We start from the raw sequence: 24,078 nt of genomic DNA on the forward strand, positions 1-24,078 counted from the left end.
GACTGGACCTCTCTTGAGATTTCTCTTTGTTTCTATCAGTAGTTTTAAATCTGTTGACTCATAAAAAACTTTTATCAGGGGTTCCGCAAGGCTCCATTCTTGGACCACTGCTTTATATGAGTCCTTTATATATGCATTCATCGTGGTCATCTGATAAAAACCAGCAAATGAAATGTGTTAAATTCTTCTTACCACTACAAGTGTTACTGGAGCTTTTATACTCCTGTTTCACAAAAAACTACTATAACATAACTGTTGCTAGCCTTGTCAATCTCTCGAGTGTAGTAATGGAGGTAAGAGCAGGCTTCACATTTTAGTCAGTGACTGTCGATTCTGATGAATAAAAACGATGGTATCTGGTATATTTTTTTAGCTGTTCCTAGCTAGCTATGTAAGTAAATTAGTTGGTCGGAAACTGCTAAACTCTGATATAGTGGACTGATCTTACACCAGCTCCCATGGATTGAGTGTGTTTGTCCTAAATGGTGCTTTATCTTGCATAAGCTGAAACCCATCATCATAATGTAATTAGCTAATGTTTCGACATGCTGCTCTATGTAATAAAGCACCGTATTTAATCCATTCTCATTTTGCAAAGGCAGAGAAAGACATCACTCTCCAAACTCTTGGTATATTGAGTATTATACTGAGTAATACAGCCTCATGTACAGCACTTTAACATCTAAAGCTTGACAGACCTGCTGTGCCCACTTACAGTTGCTAAGCCGGACAAGCAGTATTTGCACAACAATTAAAGCACTAATTCAAAGAAAGTGATCAAAATGCCTCTTAGTCTGCTTACTTTCACTTTTATTTGTTTTTAACAACTTAAATATTTCATACACGGGTGGAATACATGCTTAGTTTCTTTGACTCTCTGTAACAATACACTTTAGTCTTTGCAAAAAACCATAAAAACATTTCACATTTTTAGCAGGTTGTGGCCCACTTTCAAAAGCAGCTAAGCACTAAGATCGTCTGTGTGTCTTTACTGACAGCAGGTGTACTTTGGTGAAACAAGAAAGGGTTTTGCTGTCTATTTTTGGTTGATATACACATATCATAGTATGTATTCATAAGATGATGTAGGCTATTGTTGTCCGTTCATAGTGCAGAATTGCTTTTGGGATGCCAGGCTTTGTTACAGCAGAGATCTTTTCACTCAGTTAACAAAATATACATCCTTCTATCTGCAATCCTGACAAGCATGAATGTCATTTGAACACACATCCATTCATTTCCAGTGCAAATGATTAAAATGGAAAACAGAATAAATTAAGAACACAACAGCAACTGAATGTATGTATTCATCACTCCTTGAAAAAAAAATCATTAACACTCATATCATCATGAGGAACAAGAATAAATGCTATGTCTAAAATGTACTGTATACTCTCAAATATCATACAACTGTGATTTTTAGTGCAATTTCACTTGTTATACACCACAGCTTGCTTTTACTCCCCTCTTCCCGAAGCATGCACTGATGAAGGAAAGACTGTCTGTCACAGAAATGTTAACCTGTGGGGGGCAGTTTGCATTAGCTTTTTACTTTGTCAGATTCAGTATAATGTTTAGGTAAATCTACACAATATGAACACTAATCTGACTCTGGCTGTTTTTTTCTCTTTTCATGCAGACAGACTTAATTGTAAGCATGTCGATGTCAAAGAAAGTCCAAATTTCCAACTTTTGCAGAATCATGCAAAGTTTAGATGCAAAGTTAGCAAAGCATTACAGCTTCGTAAATTCAGTCCAAAATGCAATGCTTACAAAAAACTAATGCAAATAACTACCCCGTGTTTTTTGCCTTGCTAGCAGCAGTGTGTAACTGCGACGATGGAGTGGCTGGTTGGATGGTTATTCAGGTAGTTCAGATCCTTTTGGTCTACCTCAATGTAAAGAGCAAGCAGGGCTTTTAGATTCAAACGGGACAAAATGTACAGCTAGTCTGTGCAAAAACGCATTCCTAAAGCTATAGTGTAGCTACACATACAGTCGCTGTAGCTACGCTGTAGGCTAAGCTGTTTCTGCCGTGTTCCTCCCCAAAAACTGAAGCTATAAGCCGAGGCTTTCGTCCGGCTCAGGAGTAAAGAGCTGGCAGGGCTTTTAGACTCACAGGTTAACATTGTCCTTACACAGTGCATCTCACTATGGTGTCTTCCAGTCCACCACTCACAGTTGCTGTTTCCTACATTCCCATGGTCATCCATGTATTGCAATTTTGTGAGTTCTCACAGTTCTGTACAGTATTGCACGATTCAACTCATCTCCAGGAAGTTTCCCAGAAGAATACTGAGCACTAAGTTAACTTTTAAACTGTTGCCTGCAACCAGTGATGAAGACTCATATTTTACATCAAATGGCATAATCAGTTATTAGTTATTAATGATTTTTAGTAATCCAGATAATCAATATGCATTTTTTTCAAACAGGTATTCATGGTTCTATAACAGATTAAATTCTCAAGTAACCACCCCACCAGACATTTAATGAAATGCAGCCAACCATAATGAAATCTTTTTAAAGACTGGCTCCTGGACAGTTGAGTATTTTTTTCTTTTTCTTTTTCTTTTCCTTTTCCTTTCCTTTTTTCTTTTTCTTTTCTTTCATCTTCTTTTTTTTTAACAAAGTATTAAAAGCAGCATCCCACTGTCTCGACTGTTTATCAGAGTTTCTACGTTCTATGCACACTCACGTCTTAAGTCAACGTGTGGCCTTTGTTTCCAAATGAAAACAGCGGTAACGTTCAGAGACCTCATGTCTCCAAAACTAAATTTTGCTTTCGAGTTTTGAAAAACCCTGCTATTGAGGCCAGTATCTTTTTTTAGACATGCATGTATAGAGCAACAAAGTGTTGGTCATCTACAAACAGAAAATAAATGACCTGTTATCATAACTATAAATAACTAGTGATACAGATTGTGCAAAAATGCAGTGTTGTTCATGGTTTTGTCAAATGAGAAGTCTATTTTTTAAATATTTCCTTTAAACTTCACATTTAAATGGACAGAAGAGAAGGAACTCTAAGTCTCTGGCTACATGTCAGGCCTGTGCAAAGATACATTAGATGGGTGCTTAAGTGTGTAAAACCTCCTGTCATGATATGCTTCAAAAAATGAAAGGTTTCTTTGTGGATTTTAAGAGTGGCTTGAATCCATATTTTTGCTTTCACGGAACCTTTCATATCATGGAAGGCTAACTCACCTCTGATCTATCTCAACACAATTTGAAATGCATTGAAGTATATGAGGAGCCCTTATATTTTTTACACCCTTTCACAGACTGATAAAATTCACGTAACTTGTAATATACAATATGCTACATTGTATCATATTATGTTCTTTCACATTGACTTTTTTTTTTTTTTTTTTTTGCCAAAGTTTTCTCGTGGATACAAATACAGTATTTTTGTAATAAGGATAAAATAATAAAAATATTCATTTGTACATCCGTAATAGATTCTTTTTACAGAAGGAAGAAAAAGTCACTTCCACAAGCAGGAACTCCCTCTCACACAAAGACTAAAGTGCTGGAGCCAAGAATGCACTGTCTGCATCCAGCTGGCTTAATATAAGAGTCTAGATGTAATTATGTCAGAACACACTTGTTTGTCTGGGTAACTATGATAAACTTTGACCAGCGTCCGTCCTCATGCGTGCAGCGGTCATGCCCACAGAGCTGGTAGCTCCTACATCCACTGGCAGTCAGCTAACCAGGAAATATAAAGATACAGGCTGTTTCGTTGCTGCATTTTGTAGATACAAAAATAAAGCCATGTGGTAGATAAAGCCTGACAGGGCTGTGGGATGAAACTCATGTAGAGTGGAATCATGAGGGGAAGAGCATCTTCTGTGGCCTGAGGAACGAAACAAGAAGAGATGTCAGCCTGTGAGCCCTGAACAGCACCTCCATATTTACACATGGAGGAGTTGGAGTTGAGGAAAACTTCAGTTAACTGAATAACCTGTAACTTAAAAGTTTTCATCTCTCAATAAGCAAATATAATAGTGCACTTATTTTAAGACCATACAGGTACAGATGAAGTGTTTTTGTATGTGTTGTAAAGTGATCCCTTCCTATCATGACTACACTTTAAAAAAAAAACAGTTGACAAAATCTACAGTCCTTGTTCTGTGCAATTACAAACTCCAGTGATCCCAATACACAGTTGGTTTCATGATTACTGCACAAGGTCTTGTGTGACTTTTGTTTTATTGCTTTTATTTTGTAATTTCCAATTTAATTTGCACTTCATTTTGCAAGGACCTTAGCCAGATGAAACAAACAGAATTTGTTGGTATGACAAGGTGATTTTTATATGTAGATGGGAGTCATGCACTGGCTTGGGTAGGTATATGGATTTTTCTAACTCAGATATCATACTGGCTCATATTAGTCGATGACTATGAACTTTACAATGGAGTCAAGTTAAACTCTCTCAACATATATATGACATACACTGTACAAACACTGCATTGAGGTGAACTTGAAAAATGTGAACATACCGTTAGATGCTCATTATCCACTGTAATATAAAAATGTTGACCTGCCATATGTCTGCAGTATAACTGTTCATAGTGTTTGCTTGTTGCCATGGCAAAGGAAAAGCAGACTTAACTCTGTTGTCCTGGAAATAAGCTGTTAGTTGCTTATGTGGATGGTTGAAGAAACTACTCTCTTCTCCAAATATGGAAGGAAGGAACGCTAAGGTTTTCCTTCAATTTTCAATTTGCCCTGTTCATGACATACTGGACGGTATCCTGTGTGGAAGAGCCTGCGCTCCAAAAGAACTATACATGGTGCGATCAAAAACAGGACTGAGGCCCCATCAGAGCCGAAGTGGACCAGAAAGAGAAGTGAGTCCTCTTTCAAATGAATTGATAATGCGAACGCAAAAAGAACTGGGTCCCTTTTCTGTTTTGCCACATCTTGGTCCACTTTGGCTCATTTTAAACTTAACTATATGTGAAAAGACCCTAATAATAGTACTGACCACTTCATTAACAGCTTAAGCTGGATTGTTACCTTCCACTTCAGAGAGGACAGTCCACAGCACAGATCGATCACTGTTCCTCGCAGCCAGCAGCTGGAAAAGCCTCTGCTTCCTGGTTCTGGAACATGTACTGTAGAGGATAAACACACACATGTACACTGTAAATAGTGTATTTCAATAGTAGCTGAAGTAAAGTAATGTTTTGAGTGAGTCCCATTCAGCTTTCTGCTCCACTGATGGCAGTCTACATTTGTGAATTAGCCTATAACTACTTGATATTACACCCTGTCTTTTTAATCTGCTGTTCTTATTTCAGCAAAAGCACATCATTTAGGTTTCCCTTAGTATTATATATTCACACAGCATGACGCCATGTCTTTTCCAAATGCTCTCCCCCTGCCAATGAGTTGACATTTTCTCTTGGTAACTTGGAAAGGAGGGAAGTCTAATACAAGACAAACTTAAATTTTGTGATCCAATATTATGTAGATAAATGGCCCGCCTGAGTTTAAGTTTTCGTAAACTCACTTAACCAAACCAGTTATCATTAAGTAAAGCTAATGTTAAGTCAGGCTAATGCAAGGGATTGTATTAACAAACTAAAATAATAGATTGAGGTTACTATATATATATATATATATATATATATAAACTTTTCCTGAATCTCATTAGGTTGTCAAGGAGCATACTATTATTACATATTTCACTTTTGGGATAAGCAATAATTGAGTTGTAAAATTGGGAACTTTTTAGTTGACCTGCCTTGAAATTAAGTTAAATTCATCATGAAATCATGAATCATGAAATGACCACAATGTGTTATCAGAGATCAAGGAAACATGTTGAGCTGAAATACTCGCTTCACTCATCACAAATGCTGCTCCTTTGAAATTTCCATTCCAGAGTGGAATAACTGTTTCCTGTTTCCCTTTCATATTAATTAGGGTTCAAATTAATGCAGAATTTTGGCAGAATGAGTAAATGTCTGTTTATGAGTCACGAGAAATCATTCATAATGCCATAGAAGGCGTAGATGTTTATAACTGTTAAATTGAGCAAAATGTTAATGGAGTTTGGTCAGGCAGCGAGACAGGAAGCCACTTAACTCATCATCTTGAGTGTGTTGTTTCAGAGCAGTGGGCTTTTGTTTTTATGATAATGGACTAAACTTTATATTAAGAGACAATTCGCCCTTATAAACAGCTGATCAACATACAGTGGAGGACTCATCGCTTGTTATTGTCAGTTTTCAAGGTTCCGAGCATCCTGCGCTCCCTATGGAGCTCCTGCAGCCTGCCTTTCTCTGCTCTGTCTGTGGAGGAAGGGGCAGGGGGCAAATAACTTGCTTCAACCATAGATCGTATATTAAACAGGATTTCAAACTCTTTAATATACAGTCTATGGCTCTAACTCGCTATTTGGACTGCCGTATTGGCTTTTGCACAAGCAATAGCAACATATTTTTCCTTTAAGTATATCTGACGCAAACCAATTGTGTTCATCTAACTTGTTCTGACTTAATTCATTTATGTGTTTTTAAGACTTTTAACCTATAATCATAGCTATATAACAAATAATAGAATGTTCGCGCCCATTCTACCCATATTTCTATCTATACATGTAATAACTGTTATCTGACCCTGGTTCAGTGCTTGTTGTTCTGCTTTGCTGCCAATAGAGGAGGTGGTTGTGATCATATGGCTGTGTGGTCAGGGGCAGGGTAGTTTACCCACCTTGTTTCCCCTCACTGATTGATAAAGTTGATCTGAAAATAGATGAGTAAACTCATTTCAAAGAGGTAGATGAACAGAGTTTACTTGGGTTTACCCCCCAACTATGGTCCTGATCAGGGGTAATTCAAACCCACAGACACTGGACGACTATTTTCTAAAAGCACATTAACACAAATTTGAAATGCCTCCAGTGTAACCACCACATCCTCTTGCATTAAACTGCTCCTCTTCAGCTCCATGAATGTGTCAGTGGTTCTCTCTGTGCATATCTTCTCTGCAGTGCTTGGCATATCTGACAGGTGAAGCCCAGTCAGGCAACAGAGATGAACCACTTCACTGCAAACTCTAACAAGTTAAGTTTACTTTAAAAAATAGGAAACTGATTGCCATGGGGAAAGTTAAAAAGTATCAATTTTGTGCATTATGATTCTTTTGTAAACCCCTCTGAGGCAAATTGTGATGTGTGATATTGGGCTATACAAATAAAATTTGACTTGACTTTGACTCGCCACCAATTTACTCAGAAAATGAAGTAAATGTTACAGAATGAAACAAGTATGAAGGCAGACCTAACACAGAAAAGTCTGAGTATCAGTGCTGGGAAGTAACTAAATATTAATACTTTGTTACTATACTTAAGTAGATTTTTCAGGTATCTGTACTTTCCATTTTTCTGTTTATTTTTCTGACTTCTGACTTTACATTTCAATACAAACATCCGTACTTTTTACTCAACTGATATAATGTGACAAAAATTACATGAAAGATGTAACAAGGCAAAAACAATGTAAAAGATGTAATAAGAGAAAAACAACATAAAAGACAAAGGATGAAAAGATGTAACAAAACAAAAAAGATATGATAAGACAAACATGACATAAAATGATGTAAAATGATGCAAAAGACATAACAAGATGAAAGCAATGTAAAAGATGCAACAAGACAATAACAATGGAAGATGGAAGAAGACAAAATTAATATTAAAGATGCAACAAGACAAAAACTATATAAAAGATGTAAGAAGATGAAAAAAGATATGACAACCATGACGTAAGAGATGACACAAGACAAAACAGCTGTAACAGGACAAAAACAAAGTTAAAGATGTAACAAGACAAAAATGATGTAAAAGACAGGATAAATAAGATGTAACAAGGCAAAAAAGCTGTAATATGACAAAAACTATGTAAATGTAACAAGTCAAAAATAACACTTAAGAATAACATGACAAAAATGACGTAAGAGATGAAATAGGAAAAAGACATGACAAGGCAAAAAAAAGCTGTGACACAAAAACAACGTTAAAGATGTAACAAGACAAAAATGACCTAAAAGACAAAGGATGAGAGACTTACAACATAGCAAAATAGACAGAGCAAGACAAACATGAACTAAAATAATGTAAAATAACATAAAAGACAAAAACGATTTAAGAGACCTAACATGACAAAAACAACATAAAAAAGAAGAGTATCTGCACTTCTGTTTGAGTAAAGAATGTGTATACTTCTACCTCTGCTGAGCATTGTGACAACAAGTCATTTCTTCAGTAATCTTTAGTGTACAGAGTCAGCCAAAGTACGGACGAGGATGTAATGGGGCTGAGAAATACTCAGTGAAAGCACCAGTGCATTATAATGCCTCCCCCATTAGATTGTCCCTCATGAGGGAAAAAAGATCTTCAAGTAGTGCAGATGGTTACTGAATGTCTGTGGGTAAACGTCTCAGAACATACAATGAATTACCAGAACATGGTACAAACAAGGCATACGCAGACTGTGACTGGAAGTGGAAAAACCTGCAGCACTCTCTAATTACTGGGAGTAGTATTGACTGTCAGCTGCACAAACAAAACCAAACAGAGACAGCAGAGAGATGAGCTCTCCTTTACACGAGATATTACACTGAGTATCGAGGAATCTGCATTTTAAAAGGACAACTACTGCTCTGGATGATGGGTGATAATTACTTTTTCTAGGTATGCGAGAGCTGTTGACATGTTTTGATCCACGTTCACAGAAGCACTCACAAAAAGTGAGGCATTAAAGGGAAGACTCTAAAAACAGCTTCTCCCATATTGCAAAATGTTCTGCCCGTGATAAATGAAAGGGTGAATGAAAGATCAATGAACAGTTTTGGGAAGTTTATGACTTAATGAAAATGCATAATTTTTGACAACAATTTGCGATTTTCAAGTTGTGAAAGACCTCTCCGGCTATTCTCCACCAACAGGACACATTTGCCTTTCATATCTTTAACACAAGAACAGCCAAGGTGGTCATTTTGACCAAATATATATGTGCAATAACATTGTTGGATTAAAACATACAATGCTGCAGGTACCTGCTTTTTCCTAAAAGTGTCTGAGTTTTCATTTAAAATATTTTTTTAATAAATTACAAAAGGCAAAGAAAATGTAATCATTTTTACCTTTCAGCCATAAGCGGTCATAGTGACCAAACAGAAATTGCCGCACAGTTGGAGATGCATCTTGGTTGCTTAGAAGCTATCACTGTCTCTATCAATAAAACTTAACAAGTGGTATCAATTTCTCATTTCCCGACGTTAAAATACAAATAATTTATTAATTAATCTCAACTAAAAATAAGGTATGGGAGACCAGGGACGGTTGTACTACATCTTGTCTCAGCATTTATAATTCACTACTCTGAAATTTTGAAACAAAGTACCCTTACTTATTACAAGCAGCAATGTTTCCAACTTTTTTGGTTTTATTTTTGAACTAGCCTTTTCCCATATGATTATTTTTTTATGATGGTTCTAGGTGGAAATTTGTTATTATTAATGTTAAATAACATGTTTAGAAAATACATTTAACTGTCTTTTCACTCTGAGTAATTCTAGATTAACCTAATCTAGATTAATGAGAAAAACCACCAGTCAAACCCTAAATGACCAAAACACTGTACAAGGTTAGTTTCCTCATCGCTCCATGCCACATTTTGCATTTATCGATACACCAACTTCTGCAAATTAAAAAGTGCATTAAAACAGGTGGATGCAAATGCATTGTAGTTCCAGAAGGTGAAAACCACTGTGAGTACTTTTTTTTCACATTTCTGTTTGTAGCCCAGAAATGTTGACAATGTTTTCCTGTAGAGTCTGAGTGATGGACAGTCCTGAAGGATATGCCTGGTTGCTCTTCTCCCTGCATCTCAGACCACTCCAACTGTTGGTATCATATTTCCCTTCTATGCGGTGCACAGACAGAAATATTCTCCAATCAGCAAATATTTGTCTTGATGTAGAAGCCACCACTGTGACAAACGAGACAGATGTTGCGTCCCAATGTCTACAACACACGAGCTGTCACAGGAGAAGAAAACATTTTCATTCTCTTGAACATGAGTTCAAGAGACATGAGTTCAAGAGAGTGCAGCGATTGTCTTTTGCAACACACTGTTTTGGTTTGCAATAGCATAATTAGTCATTCAAACATTACAAAACAGCAAAAAATTAACTAAGTAGCTGCTGTTTGACCTTCAGGGTCACTGATGAGGACAAATTTCATAAAGCTTATCAGGAAAACAATGATTTGAAACCAGTTTATAAATCGTTCATCATTTCATGTTGCCAATTTTCCACCTAACTTCACTCCAACTGGGCTGTCAAATGCAGTCTTTAAAATGCAGATGCAAAGCCTTTTTGGAGAGGTGCTGTTTACTTTTAGGCTCCCTGTGACAGTTTTTCACAAAGTGAGTAACATTAAAGACTATTTAAGCTCCATATTGTGTCGAGACAGATTGAACAGCCTCACCATCCTGTCTGTTCACTGTGAGGCGGCCAAAAAAAAATTAGACTTCAATGACATTATTGATTACTTGGCTCACATGGAGGTTCTGCAGTGAGCTCTCTGACATTGGAGCTACAAACTGTGAAGAGGAGGGTGGGGGTAGAATCTTTAGCAAAGCTCCTGTTTGTATTGTAACAGACTCTGAATCTAAGAGTTACATTGGATGATTTGACCTTCATCCTCAGCCTCAGAAGTGACTCTTTTATCTGCTGTGTGTAGAATCGCTTCTCTGGTTCGCAAGTGTTGTTTACATCGAATCTATGCAATAAACTGAGGCCTCTTTGTTGATGGTCTAAGGTTGTGTTTGGACTGGCATTAAAGCTATAATATATCACATTTCTGTTTAAAAAAAAATGTTTGAAAATGCTGGCCAAACCCAGAGAAAACTATTATTTATTCAAGGTAATGGTGCATCTCCTTTCTAGCCATTAGTCGTTTTAACTTACAGGATACATCAGACATGTCACAGAGAGAGGAAGAAAGTCTGTGAATGTGACTAAACGTAATGTAAATATAACTTTCATATTATCTCATCCATGAACATGATTTCTGCCATGAGTGTTTCATAATCCTTGAAACTTGTGGATCTCAGGATGGCCAGAAAAGGCGAAGAGCCCCCAGCCACGGCCAAGTGAAGGCAGATGTCCAGTTATTTATTTGATATAGAAAATGAGTAAATTACTTCTAAGGGAACTGATGCTTTGCTAAGCCCCGCTCTCCTTAGCTACTGTTGCTTCCACTGTCAAGCTTTCCGTTCTTACGCTGCATATGAGCCGTTTACAGTGAAAACAATGGCAGATTTAACACTGAATCAGGAGTAACTGTTGAAACATTGGTCCTTGAAGTAAAGCGAAGCAGCTTCTCATTTCTAGCTGACGATCCTGGATTTTGTTGGCTAAAGTGGTGACTCTCACCAGCAGATTTCATAAATATAGCTGCCTAATGAGCTACTTTTTTCTTTCTATCTGACACATTTTCAAACAAGAAACCTTTAAAGGGCTCTGAATTATGTAAAGGTACTAAACAGCTTCCTACATGATATAAAACTAATGCTAAAAGACTGGCGCTAAAGCTTGCTTGCATCCCTGCAAACATTGGTCAGATGGTATAATATGACATATATATGTTTATGATAGAACACTCATTAACATGGGAAAAATAAGCACAAGGACTAGATAAGTGCAGCAGATTCTGAGATGGTCACCCAGCCAGACCACAATCAACTCAGCTACAGGATTGGGATAAGAGCTAAGCTAACTCGGCTTATCCACCTGTCCACATCCTCCTCCTTAAACCCCCCGCATAGCAAAACCCACTGTAACCACTACGAATAAACCATGAATTTGGCAAATGCAGTGGTAACATAAGTATGGCTGAAGCCAGTGTTACTGCATCTGGTAAGCTACCTACATGCTGACATTTGCAGCTTACGTTAAAGCAGATAAAGTTTAATTCACACTCATGTGCACTTGTGTTTTACGTTTTTGAGAAACAACAAAAAAAGACACCACCATCCAGACTCATGAAACACAGAGTATCGCTCTTCTCAGAACCCCATGCACACCATTTTGACATGGAGAGAAATGCAAAGCTTGACAGGCCTGCAGCACCCAATTTACAGTTGCTAATCTATGATCGGACAGTTGCTGTTCAGAGGAAGGACTCAGCACCAATTGTGGGATGGCAGGTGATACAAAATTGGCTATGCAAGAGGAGGAGCTGGCTTGATAGGCAAAGCTGTGCCTGCTATAATCAGTGTCTTAAGAATTATTACACATTTCTGCAAGTCCCATCGGCGCTACAGAGTGTTTTAGTATCTTCCAGCTTATTTTTTTGGAGGTTCCTAACTGTTCTGTTTTGTCAGTCTCACAGCTCTCATCAACAGCAGGAAGTTGTTTTCAGTAAAAAAAGACTAACTACTAGACCCTATATGCTTTGTGCCAAATATCAGTTAGATTATGTCAGACTAGAAAAAGACATTTTTCTCAGGAGTTGGTGGAGACCAAAACAGAGCTAAAAGTAGAGTGAGTATTTGACACACCTTGGTCAGGAGGACACAAACAAAACTCAAATGCTGATGTTGCTCTGTGTCTGCTGGATGTTTAAACAGGCACCTGTTTGCTAACATGTTCGCCATATCAACACAATGTCAATGTTGTGTTCACGGTTTGTCATCAATAAGTAAGCTAATAAATAAGGAGGTATTATTTATACATGTTGGGATAATAACAGTGTAGTTAAAGCTACTACAAGGAACTTACATAGTTTTTTTATTTTAGAGGTCTCTGTGGACAAAAGCAGTAGTGTTTCCACTGCCATATCCACCAAATATAACATAAAAAATAAAATTATCAAGATAAAAGTCCAGTTTTTAACTGGCTAATATATAACTCACTGTGATTTTGCTTGGAAAATGCAAGGGTCATTTTATCTGATTTTTCACAGAATCTGTGAAATGGTCTGAAAATGGTCTTGTTAGCGTATATAGGTCATATTAAGGCATCAGTATTTAATTGAGACTTTCATGTGATCCATTATGATTAAAGGTGCAGGCACAGTAGGGAATCATCTTCCTCCAAGCTTGTACTGTTGTCACACTATATGACTTACTGATTTGAGGTTGGACTCCATCTCTGTGAAGTTCCACTCAGTCAGAGGCAGGCTTAAACTGAAGGGCTGCAGAGGGAGAGAGAAAGAATGAAAGAATGTATGCAGGTCAGTATGAAGGGATAGTGTGCTGTATGAGCAGTGTCAGATACATCCACCAGTTTGAAACATCAAATATCAGACATATCTGAATCTATGTGCAGTTAAAAAGATTGTCTATAAGTGTGTTTCTCTAAGTGTGTGTGTGTGTGCAGTACAGATCTACTGACATCCATTACAGCACCGGCCCCAGCTTCCACAGTACTCTGCTGATGGCTCCTGAGCAGCAGCTGCTGAAGCTCCTCCAGGCTCATATCCACATTCTCCACAGCATCTGAAACCTCCACTCTGCACACATACACACACACAGGAATATGTATAAACAGGGTCATTAAATGCATCAGTGTGTGTGCAGTTTTGTGTGCATTGCATTCTCTATGGATGTGATCTTGTGTGAGCGCCTACCTGTCCAGGGCAGGTCTCTTATTCCTCCTCTCCACCATAGAGGCCACAGAGCCCCTCCCCTCCAGAACGGACTGGACCATTGCAACAGGGAGGACTGGAGGTTCTGAGGAGCACACCTCACATGAGGAGGTCAATGCCACAGCGTCTCCTCCCCCTACACTGCCTCCCTTCCCTGCTCCTCTCACTCCTGGACTCACAGGCTCCTCTTTGATAAGCATCATGCACTTCTCCCTGTAAATAGAGTCACATCCTGTCAGTCAGAAGTAGTGCTGCTCACTACCAGTAGCTTACACTGAGCCAGGACAACATTCAGACGGGGTCAGTTGTGTTTTCTTTGCCACGTGCTACCACACTCACCTCTATTAAGACTGTGATCAGTTTGATGCATCACCAACCTACTGCGTAATTATAGTCACTGTACTCTGAATATGTCATTGATGATTTACCTGTTAAAAATATAGTCAGTAACCTAATCCAAGCATCACAATATTAAAGTACTGTAACTTAATTTCTGTCTGTTACTTTTGGATTAGGGTTAGGGTTGTACTAAATATGGTGAAATTGTTAAAATAACATAATGTTTCATTTTCATTTTATGTTTATTAATTGTTTGCTTTGGGGCGCCCCTATAGCTCAGTCAGTAGGGTGTGCGCACCATGTATTGAGGCTGTTAGTCCTTTGCAGCGGCTGCAGGTTCGAATCCCGCCTGTGGCCCATTTGCTGCATGTCATCCCCTGTCTCTTCACCCCCCTTTCCTCTCATACCTTCAGCTGTCACTGTCAATAAAGGCAAAAATGCCCAAAAAATAACCTTTAAAAAAAAAAAAATTGTTTGCTTTGTTCTGTGTGAATTCACATTTAGATTAATAGTGGCAATTATGCACATTTACACAGTGTATTTTGTTATGTCACAGTGTGCTATTCACACTCAAACATAAAGTATACTGTTTTTATCCACACACCATCCCGGTCACAAGCATCACCACCTACAGTGCCAAAATATTTTTCAGAAGCAGTATTATTAATGCTAACAGGATATCTGTGTAGCAAACTGTACTGGTTGGTCTTACTTAAAATGTCCTTGGATGATGACAGTATTTTCACAGCTGAAAGCAGAACTGTCATTTTACTGTGATGTTGTTCCTATTTTCTGATTTAAAGGCAAAAATATTTTACCAGTGACAGCATGTTTTCACCAGCGACCACGATAATGAACTGACTGTAAGATTAGTCTTGTTTTCACTGTGACCTGGTGGTGTTGTGAGACTTGTTAAGTGTTGTAATGTGTGTGTCCTCTTTTCTTCTGTTACTGTAATTGAATGCAATTTCCTTTTCTTGTATCCTAATTACGTAATCCAGTTACATGTAAGCCATTACTCCCCAAGCCTGCAGACACTGCCTATGATAAACGATCAATATCCAATGATCCAATATCCATGATCTCTTTCACAATATTCTTGGGGGGAAAGGTTGTTAGATGCTGCAGTGGATGTAGAGGTCATTGCAGAAGTGGACTTCTAGACTTATATACTCAAATAATTAGAAATATGTAGCATCACTCACCTGGTTTCATCTGGCTGCATCTGGAGGGCCATGCCAGCCTGAGACATGTCAGTAACATCTGAGATGATTGGCCCTCCTGTCAGTCCACTGGTAGAGCAAGAGGCAGTATCACTGGATGGCTGAGGAGGAGGAAGAGGAGAGGACTGTGATGTGGGTTTGCTCTTACCCGTCTTCTCTTATTGTAAAAACTCTCTTTTGCTAACATTTCCCTCTTTGGTTCCACTGCTCAGAAGAATTAATGAAGTTGTTGTTAATGTAATGTTACAAATTTGCAATACTCAACTGCCCTAAAAACATGGTCAAACTTAAACAACGGAGTCTAATTTTATGAACATTTGCTTTAAAGGAGCAATATATAGCAATTGCATGTCCAAAAATTAGTACAGCAGTCCAAATAGTGAGGCCAAAATCAATTTACAATGTATTGTTGTAGCAACTTATTTCTGCCTGCCTCATTCTCTCCAGACTGGAGGAAGCTTAGGCTGGCTGCAGGAGCTCTTCAGGAGTGCAAGATGCACACAACATTGTAAAGTGACAATAATAAGCAACAACAAGTCTTCCACTGTAAGTTGATCAGCTGTTAATTATCTGCCAGCATAAAGCTAAGCCTGTTATCCTGAAAACAAAAGCCCACTGCTCTGAAAACACTCACTGGACAATGTGTTCAGTGAGTGTCTATCTCACTGTCTGCCAGACCCCACTAACATATTGCTCAATTTAACTCTTTATAAACATCTACACTTTCTATAAAATCATAAATGATTTCTGACAGCTCATAAACAGACACTTACTCATTCTGCAAACATTCACCAAACCAGCTACTCCAGCCTGGAATCTAAATTTTAAAGGAGGATGTTACAGCTGTGGCATTGTCAGAGAAGGAAGTATTTCAATTTAACAATTTTCCTTGATGTCTGATGACAGATTGTGGTAATTTTCTGATTTATTACAGTAGATATTATTTAGAGATTTCTCCTTTAATACACATATATAATAATATAACTGGTTGAGTTTGTCCAGCCTGTAATAATGAACTATACACTCACATACATCTGTAGCTCCCAAATAACTGTGCACTGCCTCCCTCTAGTGGTGATACAACATAACATCTAGATCGATGGCAGCAAGTTAAAGATTTATGTCCATATTCACCCTGATATAGAGGATATGCCATGTTTCAAATAAAATTTACATTCAAATTAATGCCTTGAACTGCTGAAATAAGTGATTAATTCTCTATTAGGAATGGGGCATGCTAAATCAACTTCAACTTTAAAGATAAATCTAAAATCCAAACATGGCCAAGCACTTGAAGGCCAGCCAGTAATTTCAAAGTTGATGTTTACAGCATGTGGCTGCCAGAGCAGTTTGTGCTGAATGTGGAACATCAGGAGCACACTAGTTTATTTATCATAGTTCACAGCGTAATGGATCAGGTGTCAAATTTGACAAATTTAATGCATGATTTGTGAAGCAGTTACGAAGAGTGGTAGACACAGGCATTAGGCATGTTTCCTCACCGACTGGATGTAGAACGGTTCATGCATGGGCTCCATTGGGTGGCTATGGCTGAACTTGGAGGCAGGAGGGCTGGGAGAACCATCATCCAACATCAGGGGCCTGGAGGGAACATTGTTTTTTAATCTGTTACACATCTGGAGTCACAACAGCTACAGAGAGTCAAACACAGCAGGACATCATAGTCAGAATACTAATTAATTACAGTAATAAATAGAAGCTATTACAGATGGAAGTTTCATTGGGTAGACAGTCTGTTCAGTTTAGTTGAAGCATTTCTCCTATTATTGAAGGTGCTGAATGGTACACATATTAATGCTTAGTCTATTAGGATTCTGGTCAGGATCTGCGACTTCTAGTGTATATCACTACTTCACTGCTGTACTGTTCAACAATTCCATCTAATTTTTTTTGTGGTATTGTTATAACTGTAAACTGCAAAGTAAGGACCAGTGTGTAGGATTTAGTGGCATCTAGTGGTGAGGCTGCAGATTGCAAACATCTCACCTCTCCCTCTCTTTCTCAGTGTGTAGGAGTGACAAACAGTGGCTGCAAAACGTGGGAAAAATGCAAAAGATCCTACCTAAAGCCAGTGTTTGGTTTTAATTTTTCTGCCAATTTTCTGTTAAATTCAAGTTCTCTGACATACTGTTGACTTATTTTGAAGCACTGAAATTAAAAGCTCATTTCAAATGATTGTCAAATTAATACTGATATGGTGACACCCCTAACTGGTACAGTGTGCTGATTTTTTGTCTTGTTCTTGCCTTCAGGGGGTAGATGCTAAACAGAAATAGTGGGTATTCAGAGAGTCTGAAAGCCTGAAGGCCTTACATGACTATCATTAAAACATGGAGCAAAACTGCACCTTTGCCAGGTAGCACAGTACACGTTTCTATAGCACTTTTGTGTTCCAGCGTGCCTTTCCTTTCTCGTGTCGGCCTTGTTCACACTCAGCAGCAAAGCTGAACCAGCATTTTACACACACAGGCTGTAGCAGGGTCATGCACTCTGCTCTGCCTTCACTGTGTGTCAATGTGTGTGTGTTTGTGTGTGTGTGTCTGACTGACTGATTCAGCACTTGTCTCCATTCACAGCGCTTGTTGAGTTAGATTGTTCAGTTTGTCAGCTGAGCCAGCCCTTCCCTCTGCCCCACTGTGGCCCTGTTTGTCTCACTTTTGTTGATTGCTCCACTGTGTGCGTGTGTGTGTGTATATGTGTGTGTATGTACAGTATGTGTGTGTGTGCGTGCGTGCATGTACTCACAGCTTTCTCTTTAGGCCCACAGTGCTGGGTGTGTTGGACTGCATCTGGCTGAACAGAAACTGAATCAGCTGGCAAAGAGAGAAAAAGCACAGCATGAATCAGCATCCTCCTCACACACACACACACACACAGAAAACACACTCACACTGACCCATTATTTCCTTCTTGAAACATAAAAAAAACAAGAAAGGGAAAATAAATTGCATGACCCACAACCCCAGGCATATACCTGAAAATGAGATGGTGCATCCCGAGGGGTTAATCCTCATATTGCATTTTAAAATGAAAAATTGCTTGACAAATCAAAATGACCTTGATTTTGAAACATTTCCAACATACAGTTTGAGCACTATGAATTATTGGATTTATCAGGATAAAAGTCTGTAGATCATATAAATGCATATACTTGTTATGTTATTTACTCCATGCCTCTGCATTTGATTTTTGCTTTTAGGATCAACTTAATAATGAATAATTAGCTCTGCAAGTATAAGTCAAGGAAAATTGTTACACAATTTAATAAAAAGAAATCAAATATACATAATAAAGTCAAAATAACAATAAAGGTTGTCTCAGTTTGTGTAGCCTACATGCAAGGTTTCATATCCAAAATATTTTTCTGAAATTACAGGATTCTGCTAGGCTGCTACTATTAACATTGCTAGCTGCAACCACTCAGCTAAGGTGCCACTGCTGGAAACGGCTACATGATATTAAGACGCTATCTAACATACACTGACATCTAGCGGCTAGATTCCTTCAATGGACAGGTAACAAAATCTGGATGCATTCTGGGACATGTTGTTTATGGGATCTGTAATACAATAAAAGAAGCATAGAAATGTATTGAATATAAATTATATTCTATGTAAGCTCAAGCAGGCCACATAAAATGAGCCACTGTTTGATACATCGGCTTTAAAGGTAGAAATACCACACTGAAAAAATACTTCCTCTGCTAGAGTAAAATAAATACGAATTACACTAATACAAGTTTATACTAATAAACCTGATATAGTTTTTGTCACAGAGTCCCAAAATATTATAACACTTGTATGGGTATAATAATGCATGATATTTTATAAATAATCTAATTGTATGTTTTGTTTGTTAAATCAAAGTAACTGGTAATAATCTCTGTTAAATAAATGTGTGGTAAAAAGAACAATGTTTCTAGCTGAAATCTAATCCAAGGATCAAGGTTAATTTTTTCGTCATTCTTCTACACAGGGTTGCACAATAGGATGCAAGTTGTAGTCCCTTTGTGCAAACAAACAGTTGTTATTGTGGGGCATAAAATCAAAATACACAAGTAGAGTACAAGTACCTCAAAACTGTACTTATGTATAGTATATAGACATATCTACTTCCCACCACTGCTGTTATCCTTCTGAGTGAAATGTCACTGTAAGGCAGAATGTGCTGTAAAGTGTTACCAGTGATACTGCTTCATTAAGGTCAAACAGAGTGCTGCTAGTTCACTGGAGAGGCTACACTAAATGGAATGGGATCTTAATTAGTATCATTGGTACCACCTGTGTTTACCCAACTATTCCATGTCAATATGACTGCTTTAAAAAAGGTCTGTGCAGTTCCTTTAAGCTGTTTTTTGGCATTGTTGCGGCTTAGAATGCCTTATTTCATGGCAAAGCTAAAAAAAAAAGTTGTTATGCATGTTGCAGTGTTTTTAGGCATTTAGCTATGATGATTGATCAGAAATTACAGAAAAAGCTGCTGTGATTGGACAAGGTTGCAAGGAGATTGGTTGAATTTGTTGCAATTGCAACATCACAACTTCCTGGAGGGACTGGACATATTACACAAAGTTAAATAGCTTAGCACATGAGAACAATATTCATCACTTGTGTGTGATAGGAATATCACAGTAAAGCTAACAAGCAACCAAGATCACAGGATAGCATATACAACCCAGCAACTTCCATCAATGACAACTGAGAGGGACTTTGTACTCAGTTCACAAAATCGCAGATATCTGGCTAGTTGCATCAATTATAGTGGTAGTAGCAGTGGCAGCAGTGGAAGACTGAAGTCTGTACTCAGGTCACATTATCAAAATATTACTCAACTCCTAGTAAAACTACTGCTGTTAAAAAATACTTAAGTAAAAATTAAAAGTATGCTCCCCCAAAACTACTCAGAATATAGTTACTTTTTCACAGTTGATGTTTATGCATTACTAATAGCAGACATTTAATCAAAGGGGTTTCTGTTTCTCCAAATCTTCAGTCTAAATAACTCCTTCAGTGTTCTGTTCAGTGGTCACGCTCACCTCTCCAAACCTGTGCTGCTGCAGGGTTTGTGTTTTTTGTTTTCATCTGCATGTCATGGTTTTTACAATCAGATAGCTACATTGCCAACAAAAATGTGGATTAAAGGTTTGGATGATAGAGATGATACTCAGTACTCAGTTATGATTTTGAAAGAAACTAAGTAGATTACGTAATGTAATGCATACTTAATAACAAGTAAAATTAAAGACTTGAAAAAATACTCAGAAAAGCACAAGTACACAAAAAACTTAATTACAGTATTTTGAGTGGTTGTAATTAGTTACTTCCACCCCTGAGCAGTAGTAGAAGTGGTGGTGGTTCAGAGGTAACTGAGGAAGTAGTAATACTACATAAATGTAACTCTGGATTATTGCTCCAACACACTTGGTGCACACTGAAGAAAACATACACAGACACACATACACACACACACACACCCTACACTACTCCATTGCCTGTAAAAGTTCCCCCAGAGTGTTTCTTCATTCAAACACACACACACACACACACACACACACACACACACACACACACACACACACACACACACACACACACACACACATACACACAGACTGACCTTGTTCATGACTTTCTGCTGCTGTGTGTGGTTCTGTCTCAGTGAGACCACCTCTCTCCACAGCACTTCATTCTGCCTGCAGACAGATGGAGGACGGTGACAGATGGAGGTGGTGGAGAGGAGAAACAGAGAAAACAAAACCATATTTAGCGAAAACAAAAAAAAAAAAAAAAAAAGATTTGTTGTAAACATTGTTTTCATTTTCACCTGGTTAAGAGTTTGATGCCTATTAAAACCTTACCAGCAGTCAGTTGATCAGCACTAAAACAAGAATCTGTTTAAGTCCAAACTATTTCCTAATGATAAAGCCTCCTACATATACATATATTGAATAACTGTAAATACCCTCCAAATCTTCTTCATAATTCTGGCCTTCAATTCCAGGAAGTCCAGTCTGGGGCATTTTTAATACAGATGTCACCCTCTAATCTGACACTGAAGGGTGCGTCCATCAACCCAAACTCTAAAAGAGCACTCCACCAATGTAGCGTTGCACTCCTATAACAATGTTAGGCTCATGATGGACAGTTCATGCTAAAATCAAAAATACATATTTTTTGCTCTTACCTGTAGTGCTTGTTATCAGTCTAGATAATTTTGGTGTGAGCTGCAGAGTTTTGGATATATCAGCCAATATAATGGGAAGAAAGTAGCTCTGGTAGATTTGACTCGAGAAAGAAAAAAGTTCCTACGAGAAAGTACTCACGACAAAGTCTGTGGATTATCTTGAGTCACCAGGTCACGATTTCTGGAAAGAGACATTTCTGTTGAGTTTTTCAAATATATATTTTTTGGTGCTTTAAGCACCACATGCCGAGTGCCATTTAGTTTCATTATATTGGAGAGAAGGCAGACTATGGCTCTCTATGGCTGATACTTCCAGACATCTCCAACTCACATCAGAACAATCTCGATGGATAAATAGCACTACAGGCCAGGGGAAAAATATTTATTTTGGGGATTTTTGTTTTGTGTGTCCCACATCAATGGTAAATGATGTGATACAGTGTATGTGCACATTTAATTTCTTTGTTGTTTTGTTAATCACTATCTCAGCTCAGCTAAATGGTCTGTTGTGTCATGACAGGAGGTGCACTTAAGCCTGTAGACACCAGACTCAGAGAGTGAAACCTGTCTAAATAGAACAGTTACAAATATTTACTCTAGTTCAGTGGTTCTCAAATAGGGGTTCATGGTACAATGCAAGATATTTTGTGAAAGGTTTTCAGATTCATTAATTCATTTAAATAATATTGATATTAAACATGTTTTTTCCCTAAAGTCTCATATTTTATGGGTATTCTGTATTGGTGGTGGAAATATTTTAATACATGTCTCATGTCTTTCTAAAATCATTCTAATACATTTCTCTTGGGTTATTGCTTCACAAAATTATGCTTAAGTAACGGGGTCTTTAGTATATTCCTTATCTTGTAAGGGGTCCTTGATAACCTCTGCTCTAGTTTTCTGGTTAGCCACCTTCTGCTTTTCTGCAACAGAAGGATTACAATCCATAAACTAGATTTATAATCTCCAACAGGCTGACAATAGTGACAATTCTGAGAATTGGACTTCATGTCACATTAAATTAATATTTTTTCACTTTGCACATAGGTTCTTGTTCATGGATGACCCTGCAGAGAAAAGGACAGTCTGACAGTTGCTTGTCATGGCTGGTTAGTTCTGCCTATGTCTATGTCCTGAGCAGTGATCAGTCAGTCTCTCCTGTGTCCCCAGATTCTTGTGCTCACACACTACACAGCCATGAGGCCACCCCTCCTACAATCCAAATACTGAGTTGGAGCCACAGACTGTACATTAAATAGGCTGAATTCTTATTTAATAAGATCTGTGGCTGAAGTGAGTTGTTTAACCCCCACTCACTCATCCTCAGAGTCGGAGAATTTCAGGCTGGCAGTAGCATAAGACAAGCATATTGTAGATTGACAATAACAAGTCCTCCGCTGTAGGTTGATCAGCTGTTTATGACTGTCAGTTGTCTGTCAGTGTAAAACTAAGCTTGTTATCCTGAAAACAAAAGCCCACTACTCTGAAAATACACACTCTGGAGTTTGAGTTAAGTGGCTGCTTTTCTTACTGCCTGCAATGACTCCATTAACATATTGCTCAATTTAACTGTACAAGATTTTGATTTCTTACAACTCATAAACACAGGCTTACTTTTTTGGCAGACGCTCGGCATTAATTTGAACTCTAATTAAAGTTAAAGTAACAAGTTATTCCAGCACAGAATAGAAATTTCAAAGAGGGACAGAATTGATCTCTGACAACATGGTAATTCAATGATTTAAATATATGACACATTTCTCCTTTAAAAATACTGGGACAGAAGGTTGAAGCAGATTTATGGGAGGTGGTTAACATTTAAGCTAATGTTGAGTAAGGTTATGCTTACTGAAGCTCAGTTAAACAGTAACATGTCATATTACAGCGACTGAAAACAGTTTCCTTACAAAGATGAGGTCCTGCATTAAGTGCAATGTGTCTGCCCAGGTGGACTGTGGACCCCGTATTTCCTGAATAAAAAAAATCTACAGATCAACACAGAATACTAGGGTGCCATATTGTACATTGAAAAATTGCAAATTTTACTGAAAGACAACAAGTTTGCAGCCAAACAGGGACAACTTGTGAGTCATTCTGATTTACTGAGCATCTATGCAAATTTGCAGCGCATGTTGAGGGCCTACGCCTGACAAGCTTTGTTAGCGGGAGAAGCTTGTGTTCAGAGAGCGTTGCCCAGGCCTGCCCAGGCCTGCCTGCCTGTATGGCCATACATGTGCACATGCACACATCTGGTCATCCTTTCTAAGAATGTCGTTGTTGGTGTGTATGTGTGTGTGTCAGTCAGGTGAGCAGGTGAACATTCTCTCCTCTCATTAGCAAACAATACTGAGCACAAAGCAGCTCCACCGCACAATAGACACACAGCAGCTATTTTCAGCAACAATAGCCTCTAGAGAAAAAGTCTGTTCATCCACTGGGTGATTTGTTCCAACTTAGCAAGAGGAATAATAGACAGGTTGATTGGGCATGAACTATGTAGCACCACAACTGTATTTTCTTAACAAAAAATAGAGCAAGATTTTATAATTTTGAGTTTTAAAGTAGTGCAGCCTGTCAGAGTCATACTCATCAGTGTTGAATATTTTGTCCCTCTTGTGCTCTACTGTTACGTGTCAAACT

The 24,078-nt window shown here is 38.1% G+C and overlaps 1 protein-coding gene across 2 annotated transcripts in view; it reads right to left on the bottom strand.

The window, feature by feature from the left end:
• Positions 1 to 793: 793 nt before the first annotated feature.
• Positions 794 to 24,078, bottom strand: part of hsf4 (heat shock transcription factor 4) — a 30,746-nt gene continuing 7,461 nt past the window's right edge. Inside the window, exons 5-14 of one of the 2 annotated variants that reach the window (XM_084734877.1) lie at positions 21,578 to 21,619; positions 20,872 to 20,947; positions 18,001 to 18,068; positions 16,737 to 16,836; positions 15,217 to 15,335; positions 13,655 to 13,885; positions 13,420 to 13,537; positions 13,154 to 13,219; positions 5,029 to 5,126; positions 794 to 3,859 (exon numbers count right to left, since the gene is read on the bottom strand). In XM_084734877.1, coding sequence (XP_084591003.1) covers positions 5,067 to 5,126; positions 13,154 to 13,219; positions 13,420 to 13,537; positions 13,655 to 13,885; positions 15,217 to 15,335; positions 16,737 to 16,836; positions 18,001 to 18,068; positions 20,872 to 20,947; positions 21,578 to 21,619 — 880 coding nt within the window. In that variant the 3' untranslated portion in view covers positions 794 to 3,859; positions 5,029 to 5,066. The remainder of the gene's footprint in view (positions 3,860 to 5,028; positions 5,127 to 13,153; positions 13,220 to 13,419; positions 13,538 to 13,654; positions 13,886 to 15,216; positions 15,336 to 16,736; positions 16,837 to 18,000; positions 18,069 to 20,871; positions 20,948 to 21,577; positions 21,620 to 24,078) is intronic. The other variant, XM_084734878.1, reaches the window with a different exon arrangement.

Source organism: Lutjanus erythropterus, chromosome 13, assembly GCF_056507025.1.
Source record: "Lutjanus erythropterus isolate fLutEry1 chromosome 13, fLutEry1.hap2, whole genome shotgun sequence".
NCBI classification, from domain to species: Eukaryota; Metazoa; Chordata; class Actinopteri; order Lutjaniformes; family Lutjanidae; genus Lutjanus; species Lutjanus erythropterus.